The 14237-nt window shown below is 41.8% G+C and overlaps 1 protein-coding gene across 1 annotated transcript in view; it reads right to left on the bottom strand.

The window, feature by feature from the left end:
- Positions 1–865: 865 nt before the first annotated feature.
- SNX18 (sorting nexin 18) overlaps positions 866–14237 on the bottom strand; it is a 198696-nt gene continuing 185324 nt past the window's right edge. The window contains exon 2 of the mRNA XM_070476672.1: positions 866–1871. Within this exon, the coding sequence (XP_070332773.1) occupies positions 1828–1871 (44 nt within the window). The 3' untranslated portion in view covers positions 866–1827. The remainder of the gene's footprint in view (positions 1872–14237) is intronic.

The following is a 14237-nucleotide window of genomic DNA, read 5'->3' as shown; positions in this document are numbered from 1 at the left end:
ACAAGAAGTGGACACAGTCAGTTCTAATGAGATGGATGAAACTGGAGCCCATTATACAGAGCGAAGTAAGCCAGAAAGATAAAGACCATTACAGTATACTAACACATATATATGGACTTTAGAAAGATGGTAACGATAACCCTATATGCAAAACAGAAAAAGAGACTCAGATGTATGGAACAGACTTGTGGACTCTGGGAGAAGGAGAGGGTGGGATGTTTCAGGAGAACAGCATTGAAACATGTATATTATCTAGGGTGAAACGGATAACCAGCTCAGGTTGGGTACATGAGACAAGTGCTCGGGCCTGGTGCACTGGGAAGACCCAGAGGGATCGGGTGGAGAGGGAGGTGGGAGGGGGGACTGGGATGGGGAATACATGTAAATCCATGGCTAATTCATATCAATGTATAACAAAAACTACTGTAATGATGTAAAGTAATTAGCCTCCAACTAATAAAAATTAAAAAAAAAAAAAAAAAGAAGTGGACACAGGACTCTGACTAAACTGAGAAAAATTCAGCAACAGCACACCACAATCAGATCTTCCACAGCTGAGGCCATCCAGGATTGGGAGGGCATCAGGTAGATCTGAGACCCTTTTACTCAAATGTGTTTCCTCTTACACAATAGATGCCATCTGGAAGAAAGTCCAGTGAGACTTTGTTGTTTAGTCTCTAAGTTGTTTCCAACTCTTTTGTGACCCCATGGGCTGTAGCCCACCAGGCTCCTCTGTCTATAGCATTTCCCACACAAAAATACTGGAGTGGGTCACCACGTCCTTTTCCAGGGGGTCTCTTTGAACCAGGGATTCTTTACCACTGAGCCACTGGGAAAGAACTCAAGTGAGAATAAATGAGAGCAATTATTGTCAAAGTTTAATCTTTACTGAATGAGGCTACTTAAGAATGGCAATAGACAGAAGTTTCACTAGATTGGACATTTAGCTTTCTTTTTTCTGTAAACCCCAACTGTCAAGCAGGGGAACCATCTTGAGAAAGATTATGCCTAGAAGAACATCTCTCTGTATGACTGAGTTGCTATGTGAGCAAACTTGCAAGCCCATTGCGTAGTGTTTCCTAATCCTAAGCAATACCACTTATGTGAAATACATTTACTACACAGCTTGTTATTTGTCAAGCACTGTGCTAGGGGCAATAGAGTCAATGAAGAATCAGGTGTAGTGAAATCCTTGCCTCTAAGAAGCTCACGGTTTAGTGAATGAGTCACCTCAGAGCCAAAATGTTCTGTTTACTCGTTACCCTTCAAAAGTTTGTAGGTTAAAGAAAAGAAGCTTATTTCTTTCTCGTATAATAGTCATGGTATGTGCATTTTAGTCAGGAGACCCATTATCCTCTATAATCATTCAGAGTCCAGGCTGCTGTCTTCTCTGCCGTCTTCAAAATGTGGATCCAAAGTCACCTTGAGTGTAAAATGCAGCATCAGCCAACAGAGGGAGGATTTTATGGTCCAGGCCTGCAAGTAGAGCAAATCACTATGACTCACATTCTTGGGAGAGAACTTGGACCTAGGGTCACACGTGACTACAAGGGGGACTGGGAATTTAGTCTGGTCGTATGTCGAAGTAGAGGGGGAGACTGGATTTTGGAGGACAACTAGATACGTTCCTCACAGTGCAAGTTTCATTGACAATGTCATTGACAACGTAACAGGTGTAGCAGAATGCTTTGCTGAATATGAACTTAAACAGATTTTGTTTTGAACTGTAGAAAGTGAGGTTCAGAGGATCTTCAAGCAGCATTGGGAGAATAACTCAAGGCATTTCTTCTTCCATCTCTAATCACAGAGATGGAGTTGTAAGCAGATCTATTGTGTTGGCAGACTAGAATCCTCTTGAAGGTAATCCCATTCTGTTGTCCAAAAAGAAAGAAAGAATAACCTGTTAGAGTTCAGAAAGAGAAATGTCCAGATTTGACTGGTCATCACACCACCAGCAACAACCTGCATTTTTGTTTTGCTCCAGCAGAGAGGCAAATGAACTCTTGTCCTACAAAGCACTTAGGATGAGGGATTTGTGGTTTAGGTCATAATAGAGGAGGGATTGGGACTCTGAGGTTGGAAATTATTATGTGGACTCTGAGGTAGGAAATTTTCTGGACAGGAAATTTACCAGGTGTTCACCATGAGACCTGGACTTGGGATCCTTCAGTGGCTCTAGTGGGACTGGGGCCTGTGAACTGAGGAAAGAGCTCAATAAGCAGGCATCAGAAGGTGTTTATGGAGTGACTGGACCAGACTGTGTTTTAGGAGGTCTTGCCTAACAGGTTGCTGATCTACAGTTGAATGGAGGCTGTCTCATTTCTGGAGTTCAGGCTACTGTTCATTGACATCTTTGGAGTTAGCATTCATGGATTTCTCAGCCACTGTGAAACAGAGCTACTCAGCAAGACCACAGTACACTCATAATCCTAAGATATGTGTTAAGGCGTTGGGGGGAGATGCTCTTTCAGAATGGCTTCACTTACTACTCCATGGATGAGAGCTGAATAAATGATTCCATGTACATCTAGCTGCCCACATGGAAAAGCTAGTAGCAAATCTTTTTTTAAAAATGCAAATCTTGGTTATACATTCTTTTGCTGCTGCTACATTCATTTTCTCACCAAATTCTGACAATTTTACATCCTTAGTATTTTCTCAACTCTCCTCACTTCTTTCCGATTTTGCTGCCACCACCTAAGTTTAAATCACTACCATCTCTCTCACCTATCATCCTCCCCAGGCTCCTTGAATTGACTATTTCCTGCTCTTCCCTACAATACAATCCATTCTCCAACATATGCAGAAAGAAAAGTTTTGAATGGAATTTTTTTTTCTGTTTAAATGCTTTGCCGTCATCCCATAACTCTCTGAACTGAGCTAAACCCTTAAGTGTTGCTCACGAAACTTGGCCCAACCACTTTTTTCCTTCAGTCTCATCACAGACCACATTGCTCCTTGACCTTCCCTTCTCCCATCCAATCACGCTGACCTTCCAGTTTCTGGAACAACTAACCCTGCTGCTTCCCACTTCAAGATGCGCTGTACCTGGGGTGCTGCTCACCACCTGCTTTGGTTCAGTTAACTCCCCATTATCCCCCAGGATGTAGCAGGTGACTCCAACTCCTCCCAAGGTGGGATCAGTTGCCCACCCCCTACTATATGGCATGATAAACCTTTTCTTCACAGCACCAAACCTGGTGGTAATTATAAACCTAGTCATACAACTGTTCAAATGATACCCATATTCTTCTCTAGACTGTAAGACCTATGAGAATGGGAACTATGTAATTTTCCTTTTTTTTTTTTTCTCACCATTTGCATTCTGGACCATTCTCTTCTGCTCACATCTTATCTCCAATGCCTGACATATAGTAGGTGCGCAATAAATTCTTGTTCAATGAAGGCATAAGCAAGCTCACTGTAATAACAGCAATGACAACAACCACAGCACATGCTTCAATGTTTTCAAAGCCTTTTCACACACATTATGACAGCTGACAAAGAAGAGAGGGACAGGGAGAAAGGCAGTTAGGTTCCATTCTCAGGACGCTGCTCCAAAAGCTTTAAATAGAATCTGCTATTAAAAGGGTAATACTTAGGTATTTGAGGCCAGGTTACAGTGTGGAATTTGATTAATGGGGTCTGTGAGATGCTTCCTGTAAAGCTTGCCCTTGGGAAGGGGTGTTATATATACACTACATACATATTTGTATGAACTCTGAACAAAATAGGAGTTAAGTAGGAAAATGGCTGGATAAGTGCCAAAGGGGACCTTGTGTGGGAAGTTTGTAAAGAGGCAATAGTCAGAAAGAGTAAAATAAAGCTGAAGTAAGCTAATGGGTCGATAGGGAGGAAATAGTATTCATCAGTAAAATAGATAACATAATGGCTAGAGAGAAAACAGGAAAGATACTATTGAAGAAAAACTGCCAAGAAAAAGTGCAAATGGCAGAAGGTCAGAGAATCAAATCAAAGAAAGGGGCTAAGAGATCAAGGACAACAACAATACCTTCTACAGGGCCATTCTGAGTAAGAGTTGATTTGTGGATGTACTTAGGTGCCTAGTTGAAAGGCAAAAACACAGTACTCGGATACACTCACCGACCTTATTTCATCTTGATATCTATCATTATCATCAAGGAAACAAGAACATGGAAAGTCACTTAGGGAATGTAAAGAGAGAAATTCTAAGGTGGAAAGGAACTAGGTCATAGGACCCTCAATCTTCCTTTCTCGGGTCTCTGAATAACAACTCCTCACTGGCAATGTTATCCTTCTCCTCATTCTCTACCTGGGCTTCCCCGGTGACCCAGTGGTAAGAATCTGCCTCCAGTGCAGGAGATGCAGAGATGCGGGTTCAATCCCTGAGTCAGGAAGATCCCCTGGAGGAGGAAATGGCAACCCACTCCAGTATTCTTGCCAGTAAAATCTCATGGACAGAGGAGCCTGATGACTGACACACAGGTACTGTCTACTCAACTTTGTGCACTCGATCCTACAACCTCTGTATCTCTAGAGCCCATTGAGAGAGAGTAGAAATAAATTAGACAGAGACACAGATTGATTGATTGAAGGGTAGGCCTGAGTTCCAGACTCCCCATTTGGAGAAAAACAATTCTTTTTTGTTCCTGCTATTCATTTCGTTTGTCCTCACTTTCTTAACTCTATATTCCTACATTCACTAACTGCTCCATCTCACGTTTCATTCTCTTGAACCCTCTCAATTCACCAAAATTGTTCTTTGTCTCTCCAAATATTTTGTTTGGAGTCTTCTATTGCATCTTGCACTTTTGGCATGCATTATTTGTGCATACACTTTATCTATTGTGTGTATAATGGATTATAGGTAATCCAAGGCACAGAGCCTTATCTATGGGGATTTACTGTGTTCATTTCTGACTCGCTATGACACTGCTTAATGCTATGTATATAGTGGAGTGTCAAATATTTATTGATCTGAATTGCTAAAATCACAATACCTTTAACTATTTAGAGGCATTTGCCTTGTGTCTTCCCTTCTCCTCAAATATATCACAAGAAGGAAAAAATTTTATCTGGTATAATTTCTTAAGGATTTTATAAAAATTCAAAGCATGTATAGTATCCAATCCATGAATTCATCGACTGAGCATGCATCCAAGTATTCGGAGAAGACTGAAAAAAAGGAAACAAGCCAAAATAGGATATACTTCCTTTCTTGTTTGATTTTTTCTTATTTGATTTTCATGAAATATTTCTAGATTTAAAAATGTGTATAAACGAGTATATTTAGAAATTTATTTTAAAAGTTTTTGTTTGTTTTTAATGAGGTATACTTTGGGCAGGGACAGCATTTGAAAGTGACAATGTGACTCTCTAACACCAAGACCTAGTCCCTGCTGTCTGCAATGCCAGATGGAAAAGATAAACTCTCTCAGTTTTGAAATCATGATGTCACAGCTTTGAGTCTGGCTGTCAAGCCTTGATAGAGTCCACCAGTTGCTGTTAGCTGACTACAGAGGTACATATTGGTGGGGTGTATACATACCTGCAATCCAGAACCCTTCCTGCACTCCTATCTCCTCATTACTGGAGCCCAGAAAGGCACGCTTGAGATATAAGCCCTATCTTGGGTCAGTTAGGCCCTTAGCTCTTGGCAGTTCATCTCATCTGCAAGGAGAAGATGGAGGAGGCTGTGGAGGCCACCAGGGCTCAGCTTGCAGGTGTTTTCACTCATCAGTCAGTCGGTCTGCAAGCCAGCAGATCTCTATTGAGCACTTACTATTTGTGCTGCGTGTAAGGCACAGTAGTGCAGATATAGGTCTTCTCAGACAGGGCTAAGCTTCCCTGGTGGCTCAGAAAGTAAAGAATCTGCCTGCAATGCAAGCAACTTGGGTTAGATCCCTGGGTTGGGAAGATGCCCTGGAGAAGGGAATGGCTACCCACTCCAGTATTCTTGCCTGGAGAATTTCATGGGCACAGGAGCCTGGTGGGTACAGTCCATGGGGTCGCAAAGAGTCAGACACAACTGAGCAATTAATACTTTCACACATTGAGTGGGTCTTCTTCCCCCTTCCCTCCCACACACCCCAGGCCAGGTGTGTTATATCAGCCTAGAGTATAGCTTCATTTTCAAACTGAAGTAATGATGACCCTAGGATTATCAAATGTACAACAAAATGCACTCTTGTGACCTAGGAGCTTGCCAAAACGTGGGTGTTTTTTAGATTTTGGAATGAAGAAAGGAGGGAGAGTGACGGGAGAATGATTTACCATTTATTTGCACAAAGAGAAAATTAAAATGAGGACGTTCACCCAGGTCCACTGTTTTTTTCCATTTTCTTGAGTGAAAGTGTATAAACATTTGATGGCTAGAAAGAACAGCCAGATTGGATTGTGCTCACTCATTCCTTCAGCACATTTTTATGTGTCCAGCCCCCTGCCAGGCCTAAGACATACAACTGTCAACAAGGCAGTCTGTTAAGACACTAAAAGTCTGACCTGCCTCTTAGCAAATGAATCTCGTGGTCCTGAGAAGACATTTCTCTTTTCTTGTGTCCCCATCTCTAAAATGGGACTGAGAGCAGAGAGTGGCCACCATTCTCCAGCTTTCTTCTAGCTCTGCCACCCGGGAGCTCTAAGGGCAGGAAGAGACTCTTATCATGGAAATGGAAGTTCTGGTGCCCCTACCTCTGGAGGAAGGGCTGGGAGGCGGCCCCTGGGGCCGTTCTCCTCCGGACAGGACTCCCGAGGGTCAAGGGGAGAGGAAATGGTCTGACCGCAGCTCCAAAAGTGGCGTGCACCTCTGGCTGCCTCTGCTGAGCCTGGCCTCCTGCCCCTCACACACGGGGCTTTGTGCTGACTCTCACACGGCTGTCAGCACAGTGACGGCATTCTGCTGTGCTGTGCATGCTTCAGGCTTGGCAGCCACTGAAAACTCAGTTTTGAAACTGGATAAAAAGGGTAGAGCAGTGTCTGATGCAAACCCTGGGCAGGAGGAGCTCCCAGTGCTAGAGGAGCACAGGCTTGCTGCAGAATCCACTCCTATCTTGGCTGATTATGGCTTCAGCAGACCAGTTTCACTGACCATGTACGTCCCATTCTGGTAGACAGCCGGCCGGGCACCTGGAAGATCCTGCCTTCTTGGCCATGCTGAACTTACTTGTGCCTGTAGGGAGTGTAGTAAGTTCCCCTGCACATCAGTAGGGAGAAACCAAACTCCCAAATCCCGAGTCCTTAAACGTTTTTGTACCCTTTGGCTGTCTGGTGAAACCTATTGACCCCTTCTCAGAAGAATATTTTTAAATGCAAAAAGTTAAATGCACACATAGGCTTTTAAAGGACACCAATTATACTGAAATTCAATTATAAAAATATTGAGTTGTGATAAAGTAAGATATGTGTTTCTTTATTAATATATACAAGATATTCTGCTATAATTTTGGAGTCATGATGATATATTGACTCTCTCTTCAATGACTATGCAAGCTTGTGCTAAGTCGCTTCAGCTGTGTCCAACTCCTTGTGATCCCATGGACTGTAGCCCGCCAGGCTCCTCTGTCCATGGGGATTCTCCAGGCAAGAACACTGGAGTGGGTTGTCATGCCCTTCTCCAGGGGACCTTCCCAACCCAGGGATTGAGTCCTCATCACTTATGTCTCCTGCATTGGCAGGTGGGTTCTTTACCCACTAAGCCACCTGGGAAGCCTATGATATAAAAGTAACTATGATCCCTACTGAAGACAAAATCCTAGGTACTGCTAATATGACTGTATGCTGCCTACTGTACTGGTTACCTATTGCTGCATAATACAACTCAGCAGATAATAAATAACATTGTACTCCATTTCTGAGGGTCAGGAATCCAGGAGAAGATTCTGGATGCTCCTACTCAGTCTCCCACAGGTTGCAGTCAAGCTGTTGGCCAGGGCTGTGTCACCTGAAGACTGGAAGATCCACCTCCAAGCTCACCCATGTGGCTGGTGGCTGGTGTCAGGTCCTCAGTGGCTCTTGGCTGGGTGTCTCATTTCCTTGTCGCCTATCCTTAAATCATGGCAGCTGGCTTCCTTCAGAGTGAATGATGGAGAAAGAGCAAGGGTCCAAGATGAAGATGCTTTTATAACCTAATCTCAGTAGTAGCATGCCATCACTTCTGTATCCCATGGGTCACACAGACCAACCCTGACATGTATGGGAGGGAACTGCACAGGGGTGTGAACACCAGTGAGGTGGAGGCCATATAGGAGGCTGGTTACCACACGCATGCTCGAAACAGAAGGACAAACTAAATTGAAGTTAAAGCGTGGTGAAAATAAAGATGTAAATTTTTTTCTCATCCAAGTTCCTACACTCTGAATTCTACGCACAGACTCTAGATTAACAAGTCCTGATAGATTGAGAGTATCTTGGTTTCTAGACAATTTCTGAGTTTAAAGGAAAGTGCTGTGGGATAATCAAAATTGCAGACCACCCTCTTAAAAACAAAGCTTTAGGGTCTATGTGCAAGCCTGAGAAGCTTTCCTCTGATTTGTGATTGTTGAACTCAGGATTGTTGGCACTCTTGGCCTTGCATAGAAATTGACAAATTGGAGATGATATGTGTTCACTGGACAGAGAGACCTTATTGATTACTGCATTTGGGATCAAAATATATTAAATTCAGGAAGAACCTTGGAGACCATCCAGGTGATAATTTTTACAGAAAGAAATATACCAGCCTTGCGCTTGCCTGGAGAACTTTGCATGTTCTGTTCTCTCTGCCTGGAACGCTCTTCCTCCAGGTTTGCCATTCCTCCTCTCCCTCTCTCACTTACTTTGTGTCTTTATTTAAATGTCGCCTCAGTGAGGCTTCCATTGGCCACCCTATCTGTGGTAGGCAGCTTCTCAGATGGCCCCCAGTGATGCTTACCCTCTGGTCTTCATTCTTCTGTATAATCCCCTGCCTTTGAATGTGGACTTGGCCTAGTGACTCACCCCTAAGGAACAGAATTCAGGGTGGGTAGTGCCACTTCTGAGATTAGGTCACAGACTGTCTGGGATTCCTTGCTTGGCCTCTCTTGTTCTCTCAGTTTTCACTCTGCTGGAAGTCATCTCCCATGGTGTGAGTTGCCCTGTGGAGAGGTTGATGTGGCAAGGATCTGAGGGAGATCTCTAGCCATGAGGTGATAAGGAGCTAAGGCATTTAGTCCAACAGCTTACAAGAAACCGTAACTTTGCCTACAACCTCATGAGTGACCTTGCAACTGGCTCCTCCCTGACCCAAGCCCCGAATGACTGCAGCCCTCGGCAACACCTCCATGACATCCTTAAGAGCCTGAGCCTGAGGACACAGCTAAGCCATGCCTGGATTCCTGACCCTTGGAAACTGTGAGATAATAGATGTTTGTTGTTTCAAGCCACAAAAAAACAAGTTACTCAAGTTTGGAGTAATTTGTTATTCAGCAACAGATACCGAACACATTATCAGACACTGTAATATGTCACTCCCACATTTTATGTCTACCACACATTTTTCACTCCTTACCACTATTCACTATAAGCTGTGTGAATGTGAGACTTCCCTGGTGGTCCGGTGGCTAAGACTCTGTACTCCTGATGTAGCAGGCCAGGGTTCAATCCCTGGCCAGGGAACTAGATCCTACATGTTGCAACTAAGAGTTCACATGCTGCAACTAAAGATCCCACACACTGCAACTAAAATAGATCCCAGACACCACAACTAAGACCTGGCACAGCCAAATAACTAAAAATATTTTTTTAAAATGTACATATGTGTGTTATACGTTTGTTTGTATTTACTTACATTTATATAACCTCATGCGAAGAGTTGACTCATTGAAAAAGACCCTGATGCTGGGAGAGATTGGGGGCAGGAGGAGAAGGGGATGACAGAGGATGAGATGGCTGGATGGCATCACTGACTCGATGGACATGAGTTTGAGTAAACTCCGGGAGTTTGTGAGGGACAGGGAGGCCTGGTGTACTGCGATTCATGGGGTCGCAAAGAGTCGGACACGACTGAGCGACTGAACTGAACTGAACTGAACTGAACTGACTGATTGTTGTCCCTCATTAGATTGAGTTTTATGAGGGCAGGTATTTTGGGCTAGAATGGTGCATAGAACAGTGCTTAGCACAAACTTGGTGCTTAATAAATACTTGGTGAATGAATGAATGGGCATGGGGATGGGGTACACTTGTTATGGTGGTGCTTGAAAAAACAACCCCTGGAATGTTAGCAATACTCATAGTACTTCCTCTTCTTCACTATATAGTGATGTTTCTCTCCATATCCCATCCAGGCCTCCAGTGTGGACAAGTAAGGGCCCTGTCCCAGCTCACACTCCAGGGAGCATCTTGTCCTGGAGTGTCTTCCTCCTCAAATCTGTTAAATCCCCTTCTGGGACCTGGGACTGGTCTAGGCCAACAGTGCTTCTGGCAAGTTGTCCCAAGCCCAGCCTGGGTCCCAGGCAGCCTTGATTCAGTTCTCCCCAACTCATAAAGAGAGACCCCTGCATAATCTAAGGGTGACCTTTCCTTCCTCATTTAGAATCATTAGAGTGAAGCACTATCTGGGACGAGAATGTGTAAGTCAGGAAAATAGCAATACTTATAAATCATGATGTAGATTAAAGGAGACCTACTAACATGAACTTTGAATTCTGGTTTTGTTTTTTTTTTTTCTTAAAAAAATAGCTATAGGACATTTCAGGGACAAGGGGGAAATCTGAATATGGATTGGATATAAGATTTTAAGGGAATTATTAATTTTCACAAGTATGATGATGATACTGTGGTTAGGTTGGGTTATTTATCTCCATCTTATGGGGGAATGCTCAACTATTTAGTGGGGAGTGTGTTTGTGTATATACATATATATAGCTAGACAAATATAGAAAAAAATGTTAACACTTATATACACATGTATATATATACATGTATATATACATATATATATATAATTAAACAAATACAGAAAAAATGTTAACATACACACACATATATACATATATATAGTTAAATACAGAAAAATGTTAACAACTATTAAATATAGTTGGTGAGTGTATGAATGCTTATACTATCCTTTCTACTCTTCCTTCTTTAAAAATGTTCATAATAAAATTTTTAAAAAAATATCTAAACATATATTCATTTCAAATAGAAACCTGGGCTTCAGAGAGGTGAAAGGGAGCTGCTTGCTCCTAGTCCAGCTAGTCAGTGGCAGATTGAAAACCTAGAAGACTGGACTCCCAATCCAGTTTTCTACCAACCACATCCAGAATATCCTTCCTTGGTTTTTTCCCAACTCTGAAACAAAAGCTTCATCAAACTGATGAGTTAGGAAAGCTACAAGGGACATGTCCCTCTGTCCCCAATTCAATGGAGTCAGGAATTATTATCAATTTCAAACAGACCCACAGTTGATCAGTTTTCCTGGAGCCCATATGCTTGTCATCATGAAAGGGCTCTGTGATTTAAGCAACTTAATAGCAACAAAAGGATGTTTCTTCTGTCCTCATTATCTAGGTGTTTAAAAATATTAGAGATAAGCCTTCAACAGGAATACAGTTTATATACTTAAGTCCTCTGCCAAAAGGTGACTTTTGCCTCTGCTGCTTTTTGACCTCTTTCACCTCCCCACACCCCCCCCCACACACCCCCACCCCCATCTCCCTGATTTGTTTTTAACTCCTAGTCATCTAGGCTTCCCTGGTGGCTCAGTGGTAAAGAATCCGCCTACCAGTGCTGGGGACGATGGTTTGATCCCTGAGTTGGAAAGATCCCACAGAGAAGGAAATGGCAACCTGCTCCAGTATTGTTGCCTGGGAAACTTCATGGATGGAGGAGCCTGGTGGGCTACAGACCATGGGGTCTCAAAAGAATCAGACACAACTTAGCGACTAAACAACGATAAGCCAATCATCCAAGTCTTGATGTAGCATAGGCACCGGTTCTAAACAGCCTGAGTTGAAAACTCAGTTCTAAGACATATGAGTTGTGCAAACTTAACAGGGAGTTTAACAGCTCTGTGCCTCTGTTTGCATCATTGGTAAAATGGAAACAATTTTGTGGCAGACAAAATAACGGCACCCAAAGTCATCCACACCTTAATTCCTAGAACCTGTGAATATGCTACCTTACCTAGAAAATGGACTTTGTGTGGTTGAGGTTATAGACCTGTTGATGAACAATAATCCTAGATTATCCTGTGCAGGGCCTATCAAAATACCTGAGTCCCTAAAATCAAACACGATTTCCTAGGAGTGGTCATGAGAAAGATGCTACTATAGAAGAAGGACTTGTTGGGTAATTGTGAATGCAGGACCTAAATATCCCTGAAAATTGGCTTTCCCTGATTAGATGAGTTACATGTCACCAAAAGTGCTATCTATCACCAAAAAGTACTGAAGAAGAACATCATGATTCTAAGACTTTTCTAGTAACCACTTTCTTTTAAAGTAAAAAAATATATAAACACAATTTTAATAATATATTTTATTTAATACAACATATTCAAAATATTATTTTAGCACATGATCAGGATAAAAATTGTTAGAGTTTTTTTTTGTACTAAGTCTTTGAATTTGAAGAGTATTTTACACTTACAAGTCATCTCAGTTTGAACAATCCACATTTCATGGGCTCAATTGCAGTTTACAGAGCATAAAATAAAGGGCCTCTGGGCTGAGGGACACTAAACATAGTTGAAAGCAAAGACAGTATACCAAAAAAAGGGGGTTACATAGAAGCTTAAATTCTAAATGTTGAAACTTTCTTTCCTATTGCACTATCCCCCACAGCCTTGTTTCCACTTCTTTCCACAGTGGAAAGAAGCTTTCAAAACTCAGTCAGCCAAGCTTACACCACTAAGGAAGTTCTTAAACATAATCCAAGGGTCATCAGATATTTGAGGCAAATGTTTACTATGAAAGATAGAGAACAATGTTGAGAGATAATTCTCTAGTGAGTCTCTCACCTTTTTGCATCTTTCAGGCAGAGGCACTGTGCTTTTGCTCTAGGTTATCTTAGAAACGTTTATATAGCAAATAGCCTTGAAAGATAAAGATGGTATCTCCTCATCAGGCAAAGGGCAGATTTGTTTGCTGCCCAGTAAATTATCTTTTGCTGGAGCAAAAGTCAGGAAGATTTACTGCACATTGTAAAAGATTAGGGTTCCCAAAGCTTGAGATTCCTCTCCTAAAACACATCTTACTGTGTTCAGGCATCACCCAGGCTTCTTAGCACTGCCCTGTGGGAAATTATGCTCAAGAACCTTATGTAAATGCTGAAACTATGGCTGCAGCATTTCTAGGAGTAACAAAGTCCCTTGTCTCTGACCCAGAAGTCTCATGAATTCTGCCAGCGTCCCTGCAACTGTGCTAGGCTGACCTGTTAGCCTACAAGTGGGGTAAAATCTTAGACTTTTTACAGTTCTTGAAAAAAAAAAAAAATAGGAGAAGACAAAAGCAACTTGGAAAAAATGGAAACTATGAAAAGATATGAAGGTTTTTTTAGAAATTAATATTCTCTGAGAGGTTAAAAAAGTTATAACTTCATAAAACAAGAATAAGATGCCATAGGAATGGGATAATCATAGAATAAGACAGAGCTTTTGGAAGTTAAAACTGTTAGTAGAAATGCAAGATTCATTAGAAGACTTGAAAATCAAGTCAAGAAAAATAAGAAAGAAAGATAAGAAAATTAGAGAATCCATCCAGGAGTTCTAACATCTCAATAAGAGTTATGAAAGAGTGGGGAAAAAAACTGAAGGAAAGAAATAAAGAGAATAAGTAAATTTGGACATGAGTTTATAAATTGAAAGGTCATTGAATACAAAGTTCAGTGGATAAAAGTAGATCCACATGCCAGGGCACATCATCATTAAATTTCAGAACACAGGGGGAAGAAAGGCTCACCAGTTTCCAGAGAAACAAAATAATTCTCATGAAAGGCATCAACTGTTAAAATTGCTTTTACTTGCTAAAGATTCTTAGAAGTTAACAGATAGTAGAGAATTCCCTTTAAAACTGTGAGAGATCTCTAACTCAGCCAAACCATCAATTTAGTGTGAGGGTAGAATAAAAATATTTTCAAACATGTAAAGCTTCAAAAGAGAGAAGTAAAAGAAATTTGTAGGATTATTGTGATGAGACATTCTCAAGATGACAATTCTGTACAAGAGATAGCAACCAGGCCAACACAGAGCATGTTAGAATGTTCTATCTGGGAAATACATCTTCAAGAAGTTGAAACTG

The sequence above is a fragment of the Odocoileus virginianus genome, chromosome 14, assembly GCF_023699985.2.
Source record: "Odocoileus virginianus isolate 20LAN1187 ecotype Illinois chromosome 14, Ovbor_1.2, whole genome shotgun sequence".
NCBI classification, from domain to species: domain Eukaryota; kingdom Metazoa; phylum Chordata; class Mammalia; order Artiodactyla; family Cervidae; genus Odocoileus; species Odocoileus virginianus.
Note: the sequence above shows the minus strand (reverse complement) of the source record. Positions and strands in the feature narration are given on the sequence as shown.